At 45.0% G+C, this 20,936-nt stretch overlaps 4 protein-coding genes across 4 annotated transcripts; 2 read left to right on the forward strand and 2 right to left on the reverse strand.

Annotated features, from left to right (window-relative positions):
* Window positions 1–7,283: 7,283 nt before the first annotated feature.
* On the forward strand, window positions 7,284–9,029 carry HD556DRAFT_1438212 (uncharacterized protein; the record flags this gene model as incomplete). Its single annotated transcript, XM_041305817.1, has 2 exons — window positions 7,284–7,542; window positions 8,497–9,029. 2 exons carry the CDS (start codon window positions 7,284–7,286, stop codon window positions 9,027–9,029), a joined length of 792 nt encoding a protein of 263 aa, XP_041165367.1.
* A 2,740-nt stretch (window positions 9,030–11,769) lies between these two features.
* Window positions 11,770–13,493, forward strand: HD556DRAFT_1438213 (uncharacterized protein; the record flags this gene model as incomplete). Its single annotated transcript, XM_041305818.1, has 4 exons — window positions 11,770–12,371; window positions 12,425–12,688; window positions 13,318–13,333; window positions 13,380–13,493. 4 exons carry the CDS (start codon window positions 11,770–11,772, stop codon window positions 13,491–13,493), a joined length of 996 nt encoding a protein of 331 aa, XP_041165368.1.
* A 2,277-nt stretch (window positions 13,494–15,770) lies between these two features.
* HD556DRAFT_1304345 (uncharacterized protein) lies at window positions 15,771–16,480 on the reverse strand (the record flags this gene model as incomplete). Its single annotated transcript, XM_041299671.1, has 2 exons — window positions 15,771–16,183; window positions 16,420–16,480. The coding sequence occupies 2 exons, from the start codon at window positions 16,478–16,480 to the stop codon at window positions 15,771–15,773; spliced, it is 474 nt and encodes a 157-aa protein (XP_041165369.1).
* Window positions 16,481–18,671: 2,191 nt separating this feature from the next.
* HD556DRAFT_1438215 (uncharacterized protein) lies at window positions 18,672–19,534 on the reverse strand (the record flags this gene model as incomplete). The annotated part of the gene is made up of 5 exons (XM_041305819.1): window positions 18,672–18,773; window positions 18,826–18,880; window positions 18,946–18,995; window positions 19,051–19,259; window positions 19,318–19,534. 5 exons carry the CDS (start codon window positions 19,532–19,534, stop codon window positions 18,672–18,674), a joined length of 633 nt encoding a protein of 210 aa, XP_041165370.1.
* Between the last annotated feature and the right edge of the window lie 1,402 nt (window positions 19,535–20,936).

Consider the following 20,936-nt stretch of genomic DNA (forward strand, 5'->3'; position numbering starts at 1 on the left):
AATCGATAGTTAAGAGCGTGCACCGCGTCCTCTAAATGATCTGGCCACGATTGTGTCAAGCCGCTTTCTGGCGTCTTTTGTCCTTGACTTTGATCTTCTCCTAAATTTGGTGCGCATAAGTGTTTTAATACGTGTAATAAAAGCTTATTTGTTCCTTCTACAAGGCCGTTGATCCACGGGGAGTACGCCGCTACGATGTGCACTTTGCATTTCTTCGATTCGCAGAAGTCTTTCACTGCCTCGTTGTTGAAGTGCTTGCCTCCGTCCGCCATGAATGTTTCCGGTGCTGTGAATGCGTTGAAGATGTTCTTGAGTCCTTCAATCGTCGTTTTTGCACTACCTGATGTTTTATATTTAAACACCCAGATATGCTGCGAAAACGTGTCCAAGTACACGCCAAGCGTATTATATCCTCCTTTCCCTTTCGGGAGAGTGAGGTAGTCCCCAACTAATAGTTCGAATGGGTGCTGCCTGGTTATTGGCTCGAGTAGTGAATTTATGTGCGTTGGTCCAAAATTCTTGCATTTCGCCCAGTCTTTGATGGCATCTAGGATTGATGCGTCTAGCTTGGGGCTGCATATCCGGTCCAGCAGGGCGATTTTGATCGCATCTCGTCCCCAGTGGCCTCCTTCTGCATGCTCTTGTGCTGCTAGTACCTTGGCTTCTTCTCTTGAGACACATTCTACTCTCGTCCTGGCTCTTGTCGTTGTGCCGCCTCGTAGCTTCCAGAGCCTCCCTTCTTCTATAACGTACTGTTCTGCTCTGTGCCTTGCTCGTCATTTCTCTCTGATTTCCGTAGCTTGATCTAGGTTACATATAGCTTCCACGACTTCCTTGAATACCAGTTCGTTCTCGAATCGTGTGCGGAGATTGTCTACTTGTGCGTCCACCGTCGTAACGTTCATGATGTCATTAATCAGTCCTATCCTTGCTTCCCAGTCTTCGCTTACCGTCCATTCGTTTCCGTCTCCCGCTACTGGAGCGGTGTTTTCCCATTTTCTGCTAAGACCATCAGCAACGACATTCAGCTTTCCTGGTACGTGCCTTATGTCCACTATATGATACGCTAATATTCCCTCTCTCCATCTTGCATGTACTACATTCAGATGCGGATTCAGCAGCGTGTCTCTCATTGCTCTGCAGTCTGTTTCAATTTCGACCGGAAAGCCCCAGATGATGCTTGAGAATTTGTCCAACCCGAATTTGAGCGCTGCGAATTCTAGTAAGTACGATTTGTACTTCTTTTCTGTCGCTGATGTCCGTTTTGATGCAAAGCCTAGAGGATATAGACGCTCGACCCATTTCCCTGTCGATGTTCGCGTCTTGATTCTCTGCGCTAGGACCGCTGCGAAGCCTTCTACGCATCCGTCTGATGTCACTATGAAGTGCAACCCGTCGTATCTTGGTGCGTGTAGTACTGGTCTTGATGTAATCGCCGTTTTTAGATCTAAAAATGCTTTAGTATGTTCCTGCGTCCAAATGGTACTTAACTTGAAGCCGCTCATGGCTCGTCGATACGCTGTTTTGGACATTGTACTGTCTATGGGTGCTTGAAGTAATAAATCTCTTAGTGGGCCTTCTCTTTTCGCGTATGCATTGATTAACATTCTGTAGAATCCTGTCAGTCCTAAGAACGAGGCTAAGTTCTGCGCGTCTTCTGGTTGTCGCCAGTCTACGATGGCTGTCAGCTTCGTTAGATCTGGTTTCACTCCTTCTCTTCCTATTGTTCCTCCCGCAAACTCGGTCTCTGACATGCAAAGCTTTGTCTTGCCTGGAGCTATTGAAAATCTACATTCCCGAAAACGCTGAAATAAAACTGTTAGCTTGTCCATCATTTCTCTAAACGTACCTGTTGCGCATCCTCCGTCGTCCATGAACAATTCCATATAGTGTGTCACTAGGAAATCGTGTAGCCTTTCTGCTAATGTATCGCAGAACGCTGTCGGTGCTCCTGTAATTCCCATTGGCATTCGTCGATATTGAAAGTACCCTCTCCCTTCGATGTAGAACGCTAAATATGGACGCCATTTCTCTGGCACTTCTATCGCATAATACCCTGCTGCGAAGTCAAAAATTGAGATGTAACGTGGACCACTTAACCTTTGTTGTTTTGCTAATATATCTCCTTGCGGCATTGGGACTACTTCCGTTACCTTGTTGAGCTGCGCGAAATTCTGACAGATCCTCCATTTTTTCGGTCCTTTTTCTCTTGTTTCTTCTAAGGTGGGATTCGGTATCTCTCGTGGCGGTAGCTCATAGGCTGGTTGTAATCCTGCTGCTCTATGCTGGTCATTGATTCGTTGTTTTAGCTCGTCCCATGGTAAACCGCCCGTCTCGTGTGCTCTTTGAGCTATAACCGTGGTTGCTACACATCGAATCAGTTCTGGGGATGCTCGCTCTACTATACCTGCTTCCAACATGTCCGTTACTCGCTCGTTGTAGAATTTCGCTTGCTCTGGCGTTAGAGGGCGTTGGTGTATCCGTAAGTTGAATGTTGCGTTATCTGGTACGTTCAAATTCAGCGCTGCTCCAGGAATAGGGACTACTTCTCTTAGCGTCAGTGCAAAACTGTCTGTGTTTTCCGCTATAAACCGTTCTCACTCTTCCTTCTCGTCTACTGTCAGATCGTTCCCGAATGTGATCTGTCGGAGAATTTCTTTGACTCTTGCGGGATTAAATGGGTTTGTTTGTCTTGAGTATATTGACATATCGTTCTTCATTGGTTCTAACTCTGGGAGTTCTTCTAACAGTTGTTCTCCTCCTTCGTCTGGTCCTTCTTGCGCGTTGTCTTGTTACTTAAGGGTCTTATATAAAAGTTGTGTATAATGACAACACAATTATACACAGGGAAGACTTCTTGCCAGTCCTTAAGTCCACGGTCTCCGACTTTTCTACTTCGTGGGAGGTAACGTGGTGAGTTCTTGGGAGGATTTAGTTTGTTGTCCTCTTCTTGTGTAGTCTTATACGAAGTGTTGTGGAATGTTCTGTGTTCTGGATAAATTCGTTAGGTTTGTTTCAGCCTAGTAGGTCGTGTTTCAACCTATGAAAGTCTGTTTCAACTTTGTCGTCCTTAGATATGTGTCTCACTTTCCGTTGAAAGAGAGAGTCTTATGTATACACGTAAAGCTTAGAATGAGAGCTGTTTGATGGTTATATAGTCAACCCCTGTAAGGTAGTGTATAACCTAGAGTAGAATAACGATAACGAAAGTTATATAGTCAACCCCTGTAAGGTAGTATATAACTTTAGAATAGAATAACAATGTGTCTTAGTCTTACTTCAAGGCACGTTGCCTGCACTTTTATTCTTACGTACTCTCACACGGTTTGAGAGAAGAATGAAAAATGGGAAGTTATATTTTATGGGTGAAAATGGGGTCCTTTTATACCTTTTGGGAACCCCCTTACTAAGCATGATTTATCAGATGGATTGGTAAGAATGTGGCTTACAAACCAGATGATGAATCAGCTTATTACTAAGTACATTACAAATACAGTGTAATCTTACAAAGAATTTACAAAGCATGACAAATCATGACAAAACATGATGAGTCATGTGAATGTTGTTACAAAGCATGACCAATCATGACTAAACATGTTGAGTCAGCTTAAATAATGTTACAAACCAGAATATTCCCCAGTCACATGATGTGCTGACAAATAAAATCTGGTGGCTGAAAGAAGCCAAATAAAAATAAACAGTCAGAAATAAATAGAGATACAAAACTTTGACAAACAAATCTGTGGCTGAAAGTAGCCAAATAAAAATAAATAATGAGAAATAAACAGAAGGTCACATGCTCATAAAAATACAAGGTAAAATAAATCTGAAAAGTGAGAAATAAAATACAAGACAATGAAATAAAGGAAAAATAGAAAGGTAACTCAGTGACAGAGGGCTAGACAGTCTCTCATATCTTCCTTATCACTCTCTATATATATCTGACATGGTATGAATCACATACCATGCATGACAGCGTTCAATATGTTGATGCTCGTTGTTCCCTCTGTCAGATTATGTATGTCAGTGCTTGATTGCTCTCTCGGTATTCGAACTGCCGTTACTCCCTTTGATGCGCTTTTCTCCTTCTCTGCTGTTCTTTCTTTTGACGCGCTCTCTCTCTTCCTTCTAGCCCAGTATCCTGTCGGCTTCCACTGGCCCATTGGGATGTTTGACGGTTTTGTTCCATTCTCTAACGTCCTCTGTTGCTTCTCGTCTAACGTGAGGCTGACTGCATCTTCTCTCTGTAGCATCCGCTGGTCCGCTATCTGGTTTCCTATTGAGACCGTTTTGATTCTGTCGGTTATCACGATCGTGTCCGTTTCATATTCGTGAATTGCCGTGAATGCTTGAAGTGTCGGTTTTCCTAGTAGGAAGCCCCAGCTTCCGCCACTGTCAAAGACTTCAAATGTGCTCCGCACTCCAACTTCCTCGATTCTAATCATTCCCGTCCACTTTGCAACTGCCTTGACTATATTTCCATTAGCCATCCTTAATCGTTTGTCTGATGCGCTCCAGTTTCCTAATCTGTGCTTGATCTTCTCGAAGATCGACGTGCACATTGCACTGGTCATTGCGCCATCATCGAATATTGCTCGTACTCTGACTCTTTCTCCTTGTGGACCTTCTAACTCTATTCGGTGAGCGAACGGAACTGCCTCTCCGTTTTCTAACTGAGCTCTTGTGACGACCAGGTGTCCAACCGAATACAAGTCATTGGTTTCGATTGCATCGTGAAGTTCGGTAGTACATGCGATATCCTTAGCTACGCGCTCAGCAGAAACTTTGGGGCTAATGGTCCTAAGGTTGTCCTCGCATGTTGCCTCTTCGCATGCGAGGACTTCGACTCCAGCTTGAATGTGTTTGAGACTTTGGGTCGACATATTGCTCTTCTTTACGTCGACCCGTCCGCTTTTCCCTGCTGTTCAGGAATCTCTTCAATCCACGCTTCTAACTGTGTCTCCTCGTAGCCATTACTCATGACTAGTGATATCAGTGTGGCTGTTGCTCTGTTGTATGCGCCTAATGTCTTGCTCACAATCGCTCTCCATGCTGCTTCTTTGCGCGTTAGTCTCTCTTCGTGACTTGGCGGTAGTGGGCAATCCCGTCCGTTGTGTCCATGCGTCCCACACGCAAAGCATTCACTGGATGTGATGGCTGCTGTGCCCGGCTTTAGCGGGTATCCTGTCTCTTGTGTGACTCGCGTGTTCTCTCCCCATCTCGCATTCCATTGTGCGAGCTGCGCTGTATATGCTGCTTTTCCTGCTGCACTATCTGGGTGATGCGGCATCGTTTGAACTAACTGCCTGACCATTGTTTTCATCTCCTCCGTTATCACCAACGGTTGTTGCGTTGTGACTGGTTGCCGATTATATGTTGGCTGTGCGTTCTGACGATTGGCCGTAGCTGGTACTCGGTTGTATGCGTTGTTCGATGCAGGAAGAGTTGGCGGTGTCGTGGGGTTCATTGACATCCTACTGAATTGACTTTGCAACGCTGCGACTGGGTTTTGCTGGGGTGCTCATGTTTGGACGCGAGCTAGATCCGCGCGTAGTGCTTTGAGCTCGTGGGATTGCTTGAGGTATTGCTCTTGTTTCTCTACAAGTTGACTTCCTTTTAGCTCTGTCACCGCCTTCGTGAACTCCTCCCATTTGGTGTATTCTTCGTCTTTCAGTAGATCTTTCACGATGTCTGGCAGTTTACTGCGGACTTGCCATATCATCGATGTGCTCTGTTCAATGCCTGCGTCCATTGCGAGTTGCAGCATCTTCATCGCCCATGCTACATGCGTCCAGCATTCTCTATCGTAGAGCGTCTTCTTTTTTCCTACGTCTTCTTCTCGTAGTATATGCTCTAACAATTCTTTCTCATACTCTGCTCTCGTTTTCTCCGCTATCTGGACTGGCGGCCAGCGTTTCTCGAATGCTATCACGAATGCGTTCCATGTTGCTTTGTCTTTAGACTGTAAGGCTTTGAACCATCGTTCTGCTTGAGAACTTGTTCCGAGGTAGTCACCGAAAGCGTCTAGTTTGTCCGTGCTGTCCGTTATAGTCTGCTGACACATTGCTCAATTGAACGATTTCAGGAAGTCCGCCGGATTTTCTGATGCTCGTCCGTCGCCATGAAATATCTGCGGGGTCTCTACAGGCATGAAGGCTTTTAACTGTGCGAGCGCAAAGAATTCTGCTAGATTGTAATTCGGTGCTGTGGAAATGGACGTGAGCTGTTCCGTTTTCGTGTGACGACGCGATTGTTGGGCTTCGAACGATGGTATGTGAATGTCTAATTCTGGGACCTCTAGTTCCGGGAAAGGGACTAGATTGCTCTGCTGTTCGTCTTCTTCTGAGAGGCTGCTTAGTGATGAGGTGCTGTAGTAACTTGGCGTGTTATGTTCTGATGGATCTGGTGTATCGAGGGGAGATGATGCTGCTGATGTCTCTTCTGACCAGAGTTCCCAGTTCGTTTTTAAACGAACGTTGGTTACCGCTTGTCCATTTGCTGTTCTGGGTCTCAATTTGTTAGCTTTGGGCATCAAATATAAACGTAAATGCGAGTAAGATGAACACTGCTCTTTTTGTAATTGGTGTTGTTTTTGAGGTGTGTTGCGACGTAATAAGACTGTATGTTTCTGTAAATGGTTCGTTAGTTTCTAATTGGGAGCTTCTATGTTCTATTCTATGACTAAAATCTAGACCGCAAGCTAATGCTTCTTTCTTTTGTGTGCTTTTTTTGTGTGCTATGTGCGTGATGCAATATCGCGCTGGTTCGGATTCGCTCTGTTCACCACAATGGACTAGGACGAAGGCAGTGAGGGGAGGACTCTATGATGTGTGATGTTGTGCTACACTATGAACAGAGTTTGGCTATGTGCGCGTGTCGCTGACTAAGCTATGGCTATCGCCGAAGGACCAACTGCCTCTTGTCTATGTCTCTTCTCTTGGTCTATGCCTTGGGACCCCTGGTCCACCATGATCCATCCATGTTGCAAATGAGGTTACACTAAGGTAAGTTTCCTTCAATCAATCTGAGCACGTGGTCAAAACAAGCTCATTTACCTTAAGGTTCCAATTTCCCTCGGTGTGTGCAATGAGCAACTGTAATGTGGACGACCCTTAAATCGGCACTGATTGCAGGTGAGTGATCATGTATTCTAAAGCAACTCATAAAACTCACCCTGCAGGAAATTCCATCCGAACAATCGATTGGTTGATAGAGGAACACAGACTGCAGGTAAGATTGTTAGAACTTGCAAGACAAGACTTGAAAAAAAAATTCACCTAGTTATGGACAACCGATCCATTAGCGAAGTAGAATCTGAGCTGGATCAAGTCAAGCAAAAATTAAGCACAACTGAAGATACTGTTGCATACCTTTCCGACAAGATGATGACATACAGGTATAGATGGCTTGAGGAATACTACCGCGCCGATAACCTCAAGCACCACATGCCTTCGGATGTTTGCCTGCCAATCATCCCTCAAATTGCTGAGGGTGCCCCTTCTCCTGGCCTCTCTCCAGAATTTTTGGAATGGGATTTGGAAGGTGAAGCTTAAAAACGGGAAGAGTGCAATGACGCAGAGCATATCTGATGTAAATAAAAGATTACCTGAAAAGTGTGTGTTTCATTAGACATGTTTTGACTGCAGTAGGCTGAAAATATCACCAACAATTAGACATGTACAGCGTCAGATTTTTTGACTTAACGCCTGAGACCAATTACCATGCTGCGTTTTTATTGACTACTACATGTGACTATCGTAGTGAGAGTGTATGCCATGGTGGGTAGTTAAGATCTGCACTAGCATACTGACAACTTCAGGGTCAGCTTTGAATTCTGGTGGCTCAAGCATTGAATATGCAGACAGTGGAGAAGAGAGCGAGGACATTTGGAGTAGAGATGGAAGATGCCTTGAACAGCATAAATACCCACTATGTAAGCCCCACACTATTCACCATTTTTGACCTTCTGCTTTCAAGCTAGTGTGATTGCCTCATTCAGCCATTACTTTGGCGCGATCACGATTTTCCCAGCTACTTAGCAATTGATACACTGGTACAATCTGGTAGGTCAAATCTGTCTCCTAGCCTTGCTTCATGCATTCATGTCAGCGTCTGGTTACACATGTGTTTGCAAGCGCACTTTTACAGCACAGAATTATTTCAGCCATCATCAACGGTCTTTCTCTCAGACAAAAAAGTGTCTTTCATCAACGATGTCCTCTTTCAAGGAGCTTGTAACCCGAAGAAAGAGACCACAGACCTCTCACGATGAGGCTGGGCCTGTAGGAGTAGTTGCATCCTCTGTATCATCCACCAAATGAGAGCACCTGGGTCAAACTCATCGCTTCCCGACGTAGGAGATGTTGCACCTGACTTTGAAGGAGGGGAAAATGACAGAGACCATATAAGCCTGGCACAACATTGACTGAGACGTCAAAACCACCAGTTGCCAATGAGATTTAGGGATGTGCTTCCTGGCCTCTATTGTCAATTCAGACGAACAACCTGCTCTGCCAGTGCGCATGGGATTCTGCACCCCCTTGAATATCTTTGGACTAGTTCGCCAGTGCTTCTCCAAACTGCCATCCCACAATCCCGAAGAGTATGTCACCATCACAGACCTCTCCTTTATACAAGGTAGCCATCAAGCTAACAATGAACCGCCTTCACCTGTTACATCAAACAGCGATTCTCAGTATCTTCCATATCCTAATCGCTCTTCCTTCAAGCTAGGTGACTGGTACTGGAATCAGGGGGTACAAAAATCACAAGGAGACTACAAGAAACTGATGGATATCCTGGGTAGCAGTACTTTCAAGGCTACCGACATAAGCTCCACCAATTGGAAGAAGATCAATGCTCAGCTGGGCCTGAATGATTACGACAAGGGAGATGAGGAAGAATGGGAGGACAAAGACGCTGGATGGAAAAGATCACCTGTTTCTATCAAAGTATTATTTTCGTGCACCACTGAAGTGCCAGGCCCGCGCTTTATCATGCAGCGAATTTATATCATCGCTCCATTATAGCTGTTCTGCGCGAGAAGCTTTCCAGTGCTCGAGATGACAAGTTGTTCCATTACGAGCCATACAAGCTGCGTTGGGCTCCTCCCCACCTAGATGCTGAAGTCTCTATCTATGGGGATTTGTACATGTCCGTGGGCTGTCCACAAAGCTCACAGCGACCTGCAAACATCACCGAGAGAACCAGACTGCGATCTACCCCAGGTGGTGGCTGGCCTTATGTTCTGGTCTGACACTAACCAACTCACTTCATTTGGCGATGCCAAGTTGTGGCCTACATACATGTACTTTGGCAACGAGTCCAAGTATCGTCACTGCAAGCCATCATGCAATTTGAGCAATCACATCGCTTACTTTGAAACAGTACGCCTTCCTATAGCATTTGCTGTGCTCAATATTCAACGTCCTATTGCCAGCTCCCTGATTTGTTCAAAGATTTAGCGGGCGAGAAGAGCATGAGCAGCAAGTGCAGAACACATTGTCACCAGGAACTCTTTCACCAGCAGTGGAAAATTTTATTGGACAACGAGTTCCTCAAGGCATACAAGCATGGCATTGTGATTTGCTGCTGTGATGGCATCAAGCGTATATTCTACTTGAGAATCTTCACTTACTCTGCAGACTATCCAGAAAAGTACGTGTGACCTTGCATTATTGAATGTCATTGAGTCTGATTTCAACAGAGTACTTATAGCGACGGTCCGAAACCTGGGAGGGTGTCCGTGCCCTCGCTGCCTCATCCCTAAGGATAGGATTCAGAACATGAGTCACCCTCAAGATAGACAACAACGTGAGACTCTGGCACACTGTAGAGAACCCAAATCATTCCCTATCCTATCCGACTCAATATGCACCAAACCCAAAAACATTGGACATTGGACCATCGGACTTCGCGTGTACTCGTCCTACCTATGTCCTGTCTCATTGTGCTGGCCCCACTAGGTGCATAGTTACTTGTTTTCACATCACTAACATTGTAGACCACATTATTACATGTCCGCAGCGCCTCATGTCTTATTACATAGGACATCAGACCCGAAAATATTGCACTACTACTTTTGCCTATAGGGTTCCGGACTTCTACGTATCTATATAAATATTGGACTCCCCATAGCATCATCATCATCCAAGTAGAGGAGAGCTGTTCTCCAACGCTTAGGGGTCAAACCCGATATTTTGTAGTTCTTAGTTGACATTGTGAATATCATCGTTCCTTCACCGCCCATATCAGTCATTTGTTATTATTGCGCACACCTTCCCAGACTGCAGACCCCTGGGTCGAACGCACTTGTCCCACAAAGTATAGCAGACTAGGCAGTGCAAGACCACAACATAAAGATATCAGTTTGGAGCCATCTTTGTATAGCCCCACTCTGTGTTGTATTCCTACAACGCAATGATAAGAAGAGAGGAGTGATGGTGAGCACTGCACGCTCACTCATTTATGAGCAGAACTTCATGGTCGGCAGCGCAGCAGTGGAACACATTCTGAAGCCACAGTCGTGGGTGCCCACCTCTGTAAGACTTCAATTTGAATTATTGACAAGGCTAACTGCATCCTTAGAATGCATTCTCAGACTGCCTCGGTCACTTGGGTGTAAATCTCTTTCAAGCCCTTGTAGTAGATCTATTACACAAGTTTGAGCTCGGCGTATGGAAGATGTTATTTATTCATCTGTTGTGTATCATTTCAGCACATGACCCGAATCTTATCCATCGATTGGATCAGAGGTATGGTGTATCAGAACAAGTTGTTCGCTTGATTCATCTGACTCCTATCCTCAGGTACAGGCAGACTCTGACATTTGGTGCAGCCACCATCCGAAAGTTTTCAGCCAATTCTTCTAAGATGAAATGTATGGCTGCTCGAAACTTTGAAGATCTACTTCAGGTACAACTTCACCAATAAGTTAGATGGTTACTAACACATTCTACAGTGCTCCATCCATCCCTGTCTTTGATGGCCTTCTTCCTGAGCTGCATAATCGTATTGTGCTTCAGTTATTGTTTACTATGGCACATTGGCATGGGCTTGCTAAGCTCCACATGCATTCTGATTTGACCCTCAAGGTCATGGACCAAGTGACCTCAGTGCTCGGCCAGCAGTTTTGTCAATTCAAGGCTACTGTGTGCGCTGGATACATAACCCACGAACTACATCAGGAAGTTGAGTGTCGTGCTCAACACCATGCAAAGCAGGCAATAAAACAGAAGACAACACATTAAGGCAAACAGTGTGCTGGTCTCACAGAGCAAGGGGAATCTAATGACTCCCTAAATTTAAATCAGAGTGTGAAGCGATGCAAAGTGTTCAATTTCCAGACATACAAGTTCCACGCATTGGGAGACTATGTTTCCATGATTCGCCAGTATGGTACTTCTGATTCTTACAGCACTGAACTGGTTTATCCTACAACATTCCATTGTGAACTTTACTCAGTTGGTCTCTACAGGGTGAACTCGAACATCGTTCTCTGAAGGCCAGATATAGTAGGACCAATTGCCAATCCTTTGTAAAATGGCTGACTCGGATCGAATGCCGTCAGGCTCGCATCCGTCGTATCAGCCACAATGTTGTCTTCGCCCTCACGTCGAAATGTCCGAGATAGCATGAAGCCCTCTACCTCATCATCTTATTGAATTGACACAAAAGCATGTTGTGCACATAGGATCATACTTGCTCAGTCATCAAGGCGATCCAGCCATAGCAGTTAGTGCAGTATTACTTTGTCGAATGGCTTCTAACATGCCTATGCAGAACTTCATTCTGAAACTGAAGCACCATCTATTGCATCAACTCAACACATCAGAAGATTCTCTAAGGTTGAGAAATGAACACAATATCAAAACAATCATTATCAAGGATGATCGGATGTATGAGCATCACATTGCCAGGTTCAACTACACGACCTATGATGTTCATAGGGCCCAAGATGTCATCAATGCAAGGACTCCACATTATAATGTTATAGTTCTCCGTTCCAACAATGACATGGGATGCCAAGGTCATAGATATATCTACGGTAGGGTATTGGGTGTATATCACGTTAATGTGATCATTACCGGACATGGAATGGTTGACTATACTCCAATCAGGATGGAGTTCTTATGGATCCGTTTGTACAAGTCCTTGGATCAATGTTCTGACTGGTCAACCTCGACTCTAGATCGAGTTAACTTCCCCCCCCTGGCGGACGAACACTCATTCGACTTCCTTGATCCTGCAGATGTCCTTCATTCCTGTCACATCATACCTCGTTTCAGAAGCGGTAAGAGACATGAGGATGGATTGGGTGTATCGGCATGTGCGGGGGACAAGGATGATTGGTGTGAGTACTATATCAACCGGTGAGTCAGTCATATCATATCAGAAGTCAGTAGTATTCAGTTCATTATGTCAGGTTTGTGGATCGTGACATGCTTATGCGCTTTCACTTTGGGCTTGGTGTCAGGCATGTGTACTCTCACTATCGCACCACGCAAGCTGGGCTTCAACGAGAAGGCACACCATTACATTCATCCTTGACTGATGATGTTGCAGATCCCACAGACGATGTGGAAAGAGATGAATATGAATACAAAGATGATGGTACCGAAGACGGACTGGATTTTGAAGAGTCACCCAGTTCTAGCAACAAATCATTGTTAGAACAATTAGATGAGATGTATGATAGCAAACTTGACCTAGATTATGAGAACTATATCATGGAGTAGCACTCAATGTAGCCAGTACGTAAAGTATAAGTCATGATAGGCTGTTCGGTGGCTTTCAATGGACTTGTCACTGCTACAGTGCATGTGTATACTTTTGGTGCAAATGCTACTATATCACCGCTATTCCGCTCTTTCACATTAGCACCATACTGCTATTCTTATACATATTCACCCTTTCACTACTTTGTGTCCAAATACCTAATTCCACTGGATTAGTAGTTCATTTGAACAATCACAAGCAAAGGCAACTGGGACCTGAGGTATTTAATCATATTTAAAGGCAGGCGTTTGTATCTATTGAATTCACTACATCTTAACATTATGGAACCTCAGAACATTACCTGTTATTTTTTTGGTGAGACCCATCCAACATTTTTGCCTCTCACTGTATGTGTTTTCTTTGCCTCAACAACAACATTGCTAACTGTCCTTTCAGGGAGTTATAATTGGTGGAAGCGAAGTGTTCCACTTCACGGGATACCTGGTGATACCCCCATGACCTGTGCTTTATCCATTATATGTAGGTGTTTTCTATTTCTTGAAGACTTTGGGTGTCTCATCATTGGCCACAGTGCGTCAGTGATAGGCTCGATGCTGTAGGTGGCTGATTTTGTGAGGATTATATGCTGATGTTTCCTGTAGCTGAAGCTCAAAATTACATTGCTCGATTATTTGATGATGAGCATCAAAGACCACAATCCCGCTTATGAACCCGACCAACAAGGCAGAGAGGTTCCCATTTACATCGATGTATAAATTTACATATGAACTGTGTCTCGTCTTCCCATTGATTAGTGTTGTAGCACTGTGTCGAGGGGGTGACATTGGACTGGGACATTGCCTGGTACAAACAAGGGCCCAGGAGCCCCTTCAGTGACAAATTCCGTATTATACAGGCCACCTGACCTACATAATATCCCATATCAGACGGGCCAGCGGACCATGGGCCCATGTTGTGTATATCCTCGATGATGATGGATGGGCCGGGTGACATATTATTTCTGATGGAGACAGGTGGGCCCATGTATGCCAATGATATATATATCCTTGATGTTGACGGATGGGCCAGGGGAATATGATCATTCATGGAGATGGGTGGGCCCATCTGGGTAATATGTAGAGTAGGATATTATAGACAGCTGGGCTGAAGAGAGATGTAAGGCAAATATTGTTATATAGACGGGTGGGCCGATGGGGGTGAATTACATATACGGGTGGGCCGAGGTAGGGGAATATTACATAGACGGGTGGGCTGACGTGGGGCGTATTACATATACAGGTGGGCCGACGTGGGGAGTATTACATATAGGGGTGGGCCGATGTAAGGGATATCAAATAGACGGGTGGGCCGAGGGTGCGATAAAATATTTATTACATAGACAGGTGGGCCAAGGTGGGGTATAATTATATAGACGGGTGGGCTGACGTAGGATGTATTACATAGACAGGTGGGCCAACGTGGGGGATATTACATAGATGGGTGGGCTGACGTGGGGGAATTGTACATAGATGGGTACATATATGGGTGAGCCTAGATATGTTTCATCAAGACATACAGCTGATGTAGCCACCAGCAAATCAAACACGTAGGATACATGCACACTATGAGTGCATATACCTACCATCGACCACCGAAATCTAAACCCGTAAGCATGAAAACATGAATCGATCGTGTGTGGCATTGACCAATAAGCAAGTACTGAAGTGGGAAAACCCCACACCTGAACCCTGGTGTGCAACATATCCTATTTCTACACACGGACACCAGAAGCACAACACTCGCAAAAATATAAATGTCAAATTTTCACAGTGCCGAACCCTGAACCCTGAGATTTTACCAACTCCCAAACCTTGAAATTGTGGACTGCCGGGTCTCGGGGGTCGGGGATCAGCACTCAGGACTTGGGAAATTTGGGGAGATCAATAAAATTTGATCTACAATAAATTTGATTTACAAACAAATTGATTTACAAACTTTTGAAAGATATCTGTTGTCTCACATATCGAGTCCCGAGTTCCAGGACCCCCGAAACCCGGGACCCGGCAGTCCACAATTTCGGGGTTGGTAAAATGTTTATGGATATATGAAAGGTTGATTCAAACATGTTTGAAAGATGTCTTTCATCTCAAAAATCGAGTCCCGAGTTCTGGGTAAGACATCTTTCAAACATGTTTGAATCAACCTTTTGTATATCCATAGACATTTTACCACCCCCAAACCCCGAAATTGTGGACTGCCGGGTCTCGGGGTTCGGGGGTCCCGGAACTCGGGACTCGATATGTGAGACGACATATCTTTCAAAAGTTTGTAAATCAATTTGTTTGTAAATCAAATTTATTGTAGATCAAATTTTATTGATCTCCCCAAATTTCCCAAGTCCCGAGTGCCGACCCCCAACCCCCGAGACCCGGCAGTCCACAATTTCGGGGTTCAGGAGTTGGTAAAATGTTTATGGATATATGAAAGGTTGATTCAAACATGTTTGAACAATGTCTTTCATCTCAAAAATCGAGTCCCAAGTTCCGGGTTAGTGCCGAAGCTTGAAACTTGAAATCAGTGGAAAATGAAATCTCGCAACAATGTACACATGAAAATGTTTCATTTCCTTTGACAATTCACCGAGTGTCTTGTACGAACCTGACAACACAGTCTGGGCTTCAGGCTTTGGGTTTCGGGGCTTGGTACATGACACTCAGGGAATTGTTTATGGAAATGAAACATGTTCATGTGTACATTGTTGCGAGATTTCATTTTCCACCGATTTCAAGTTTCAAGCTTCAGCACTCAGCACTCAGCACTCAGCACTCGGAACTCGGAACTCAGAAATCAGTGAAATGTCCAAGGAAATAGAAATTTCACACATTTTTGCTAGTTTCGAGTCTTGAATCCTGAGCTTCATGTTTCGGGTGTTCGGATTTTGAGACCCGGTGATTTGTGGTAGAAAACTGAGTTTGTATCTGGGTCAAAAAATAATGTTTTGCCAACTTGATGCAAATGAACAGTGGCAGCACCACTTCCTTACATGGTCTTTTTTATTCTATGGACATCTGTGGACCCTTGGGTTCAACTTGGCTATGCTCAAACATGAGACCCTCGATGGCAGGAGGATCCTCGAGTTTTGGGAGGGTGAGCTCCATCCCTGCCATCGACAGATCAATGAGAGGAGGAAGTGCTGATTCGGGGGGTGACATGGAAGGGGGGACTGGTTGATGAAGCAACAAGGATGTTGCATTGGCAGGGGGGTCCGGAAGTGGAAATGATGGGTGCCGGAGGATGATTTCTCGTTGAAGACCTTCATGGAGGCATTGCAGGGTGTCAATCTTACCATCCTGCTCCGCCACACGAGCCTCAAGAATTGTGATTCGAGCTGCACCATACTGAATAGCCATTGCCATGGGCACATCAAGTGCCGAATGAGAAACTCCGGAGGTTGATGATGGAACTCCTACAAGTGGAAAATGAGGTCAAATGGTCATAGAAAATTCAAGTGACATATGAGCTGATGCAGGTGTAGGTGCCTTGACGGCAGTGATGGTCTTGCTGCACCTGTCCCTGTGGAATTAATGTATCATTTACTACAATTATAAGGGAAGTCTGGTACATGGATTACTGTAGTGCATAGATATCCATTATTATAGGACTGATATATCAGTACAAGAACAAAAACATAGAAAATCTCACTTTTGACATTTCTGATGTTTTTCAGCATCTTACTCTTGCATAAATAACCAGCCCTGCTCATATATTACAAGTAGTACATTCACACATATATTCTGTGCCAAGGATCAGCCCTACATAGGGCGCAAATTTGATATCTGATGTACAGGGGGTATTTCTACTGATAAGAAGCCTACATAGTAATGAAGCTTGTGATAAGTGATCATATACCTGTTATACCTCTTATATATGTCCCAGATGATGTATTTGAAGTTTTAGAAAGATCCACGAAGGACTGACTGAATGACAAGTAAAATGACATATCTGTGAAAAGTGACAATTGACATATTTTTACACAAAGTCACATTTATATATGGTACAGGTCAAATATATCATTCAAAATATGTAGGATATATGGTAGACTACTAAAGCAACCTATACTACATACTGCCCTGAGATTAGAGGTTTGTGGAAGTAATGTGGTGTATATCTGAGTTGACCTAGCATTAAAGTCCTGCTACTGTCCAACTGATCATTTTCGATGTTTTGGGTCTTTGAACTTTCCCACACTCAATTTCTTATCTATTTCATTTCCTCAGCACTCAATTCTTGTTGGATTGTTTTGTAAATTTAGGTATATGATAGTGAATATATTTTAAATCTACTCCAGGTGTTTGATTATTAAATTTCGATGTTTTGAAAGTATGGGCTCCTTATAAGTAGAAATAGCAAGTATCCACACTAGCTCAAAACTCCGGCCTATTTTGAGCTGATCCTTATCATACAAAGGAACATCATTTCAGTTGTTCCCAGCCCAGTCACTCATATTCTTCACTCATATTCTTCAGTTGTTTCCTGGACACACCTGGAACATGGTTCCGGACCACATCCTTTCATCCCACCTATGTGAGTTTCATGATGTCGCAGATCCGGGAGATCCATCCTGGATTGTATACAACTATGATACTCCATGGTGGATGAGACAAACTGCAATCCCGAATGAACCATGACAATTGGATCAGGTAATGACTTGCTGTATCTTTCACTACCAGCATTGGCTAGTAAGAATTTTATTCCATTTCCATGATTCATGACTAATCTGTTCTAGGGTGGTGTTGAGAATGATGGTCTCACTCTTCCAGAGCAGGTGGATCAAACCTCACTTCCAGCACTGATGGGACTGAGGTGGATTAGAGAACACCTCCTGATATTGCCAGAGGAGCAACAGGAGGGCATCCGTGATATGATGGCAGAGATGCAGATGTATGCCACCATCCTAGACAGATCGAAGATAGGCAGAGGAGAGTAGCCCTAGTCACTGAGTTCAGAATTTTGAAATTCATGTTCCATACATGATGTAATGAGTACTGAAAATCACATACCAACTTCCAAATATCTATTCGTGTTCTGTGATTCAGGAATCGGGCGTCAGGGACTCAGTATTCAGAACAGTGTTGAGTCCCGAGCTCCGAGTCCCGAACCCCAAACCCTGAGTCATGAGTCCCGAACCCTGAGCTCCGAGTCCCAAACATGTTCGTGTTCCTGTTCCATGATTTGGGAATCGGGCGTCAGGGACTCGGTATTCAGAACAGTGTCGAGTCCCGAACCCTGAACCCCGAGTCATGAGTCCCAAACCCCGAGCTCCGAGTCCCAAGTCCCGAACGTCGGGATTTGAGGTTCGGGACTCATGACTCAGGGTTCGGGACTTGACACTGTTCTGAATACCGAGTCCCTGATGCCCGATTCCCGATTCCCGAATCATGGAACAGGAACAGGAACATGTTCGGGACTCGGGACTTGGAGCTCGTGGTTCAGGACTCATGACTCAGGGTTCGGGGTTCGGGACTCGACACTGTTCTGAATACCGAGTCCCTGACGCCCAATTCCCGAATCATGGAACACGAACCATGAAACACGAAACACTGACACATGCGATTCCCAATGTTCCGGATACCCTGACACCCGACACGGTTGCTGAGCTCTGGGTCGCTGAACCCCAAACCCCAAAATTCGGGACTCGGGACCCGGGCTTCCGGGTCTCGGTATTCAGAACAAAGTATCCAATTCCGAGTCACAAGTCCTGAACCATGAAACCCGGGGAGTCCACAATGTCGGGGTTCAGGGTTCTGTCAAATGTGTACGGCAATCACAATGTTAATTCAAGCATATTTATACATCTTCTCCCAGTCTCAAATATCGAGTGCCAAGTTCCGGGTTTTGGGACTCAGTACCCCGGCACTCGGGACTCCCATATGTCAAGTCCCGAGTTCCAATTATCATGCTGCGGACGCGATGGCTGCTGGCCTTGTAATGGCTTTGAGGATATTCTCGCAGGAAGGTCCCTTCAATGATGCAGATACCTCCGGATTGGACCCATTCTTTGGGATTGGTGAGTATGACTGCCGGAATCACCATCTCATCAGATCCTACCTCGTGTCCCTGTTGAAACCATGCCGGAGATAAATTGATGCATCCAGGAGTTGTGCTAACATTGTCCAAGCCCCGTTTGAACCACTTTTGATTAGTTTGCCAATTGCCATCAGCCCTTACACTTTTTCGAGGCTTGGAGCGAGCAAATCGGTGGCCTCCCTGATTTCCTTCTGTAGGTTCCATTTGACATTCAATATCCATTGAGTAACAATGTATATTACACACCTGGGTGGTGTTGGTCAGGGCGTCTGGGAGGTAGCATGCGATGATGGCACCGGATGCATCAAAAATTGTGGCAGGTTCGTCAACCAACTTTTTGCCTTCATGGCCAGGAGGACACCTCTCAAGCAACTTCGCCTCTCTCTGTTCATTATGCCCGGTGTCCTTCAGGGAGATCAATTTGCTATATCTTGCAATATCCATCTGCATCTGAACTGTCATGCAGGAATTTGAATGATAAAATGAATTTTCTGAATCTGCAGGAAGACCCACTGGGATTTTTATATGCCTTTATGAGTACATCAGCCAAGCAATCGCACACCATCACCAGATCAGTGTCTAGGTTAGGAGAAGGTATGACTGGGTCTCCTCCAGTCTTCTCTGACTTGAATTTCTGTTCGGTATATTCCCCTGCTTCATAAGTGACAGTCAGGGCCCAAGTGTGCCAGATGTTTATGCTATCAGAAGTGGAAGGGTAAGAAACGTTCATGCTGGATGTTGATCTTGGGAAATCAGACACTGAATGCTGGATGTCCAGACTTTGGTGTTAAAGGGGGTGGAGATAGTGAGGATCAGATAAGGGAGCCTTGGATAATTTTGGCTGTCAAAGATGTATTATCATCCATTGCTCAATGCAATACTACCTGATTGGAAGTGTGCTGGATATCAGATATTCATTTGTTGACTCCCGGGTCCTGGAACTCGGAACTCGGTACAGTTGACTCAAATTTTGGTGGTCGGAACTTGGCTTCTCATAGGGCAACACAAGCCTCGCACCCCGGATTCCACATTCTGCAAGACAACCTATGCGCCATCAAAGGCCATGTCAAGAGAGCACCTGCTGCTCTCTTCAGAAACATCTCAACTTCAGTTGGCCATTTAACACGGAAAGTATTAACTAAATTATGTGTTGAGTCCTGGGTCCCGGAACTCAGAACTCGGAGAATTTTGGTGGTCGGAAGTGGGTGTCTCATAAGGCAACACTAGCCTCACACCCCGGATTCCACATTCTGCAAGACAACCTGTGCACCATCAAAGGCCATGTCAAGAGATCACCTGCTGCTCCAGGAACTCGGTAACTTTGATTTATTACCTCCTCTGATTTGGTTGATGTACAACTACCTCAGCTCTGTCATGTCTACAATTATGATACACATGGGCCCACCCATCTATATTTTATACCACCCTTGGCCCACCTGTCTAATACAATATCCCATACAACACCCTCGGCCCACCCGTCTAATGAAATATTCTATAAAACACTCTCGGCCCACCCGTCTAATACAATATTTTATAATACCCTCGGCCCACCCATCTAATTTAATATGCGTCTGGGCCCACCCGTGAATGTGATAACAAGTACCTACCCATCTATCTCATACACATCTACCTTAATACACCCATCTGCATAATATCCAACTACCTTGGCCCACCCGTCTACCGAATATTCATGTACATCGGCCCACTCATCTACTCTATATATTCCCTGCATGGGCCCACCCGCCTCCATCGGGAATAATTTCCCTCCTGGCCCATCCGTCATAGTCGAGGATATTTTTATCATGGGCCCATTGTTAAGACTGTGCACAAAGGGTAGGACTGATTCCAAGGGGCTTGGCTTCAGCTTGTGTGCTGCACCCCTTACCCGAGTATGTGCCCTTAACTTCAGAATGAAGTCCGGAGAAAGTCCAGTGAAGTCCGAAGGACTTCTGGAGGAGCGTGGGAAACAAAGTCCGAAGCAGAATAGGTCCGGAGGACTGCGGGAAAGTTCCGGAGGATCAGAGGATCAGAGGATCAGAGGAGCGGAGGATCGGAGGAGCGGAGGATCGGAGGAGTGGAGGAGCAGAGGAGTGGAAAATCAGAGCTCCAGCCTAGGGAATTCCTCCCTAGGC

The sequence above is a fragment of the Suillus plorans genome, assembly GCF_016647745.1.
Source record: "Suillus plorans strain S12 chromosome Unknown HD556scaffold_6, whole genome shotgun sequence".
Taxonomy (NCBI): Eukaryota; Fungi; Basidiomycota; class Agaricomycetes; order Boletales; family Suillaceae; genus Suillus; species Suillus plorans.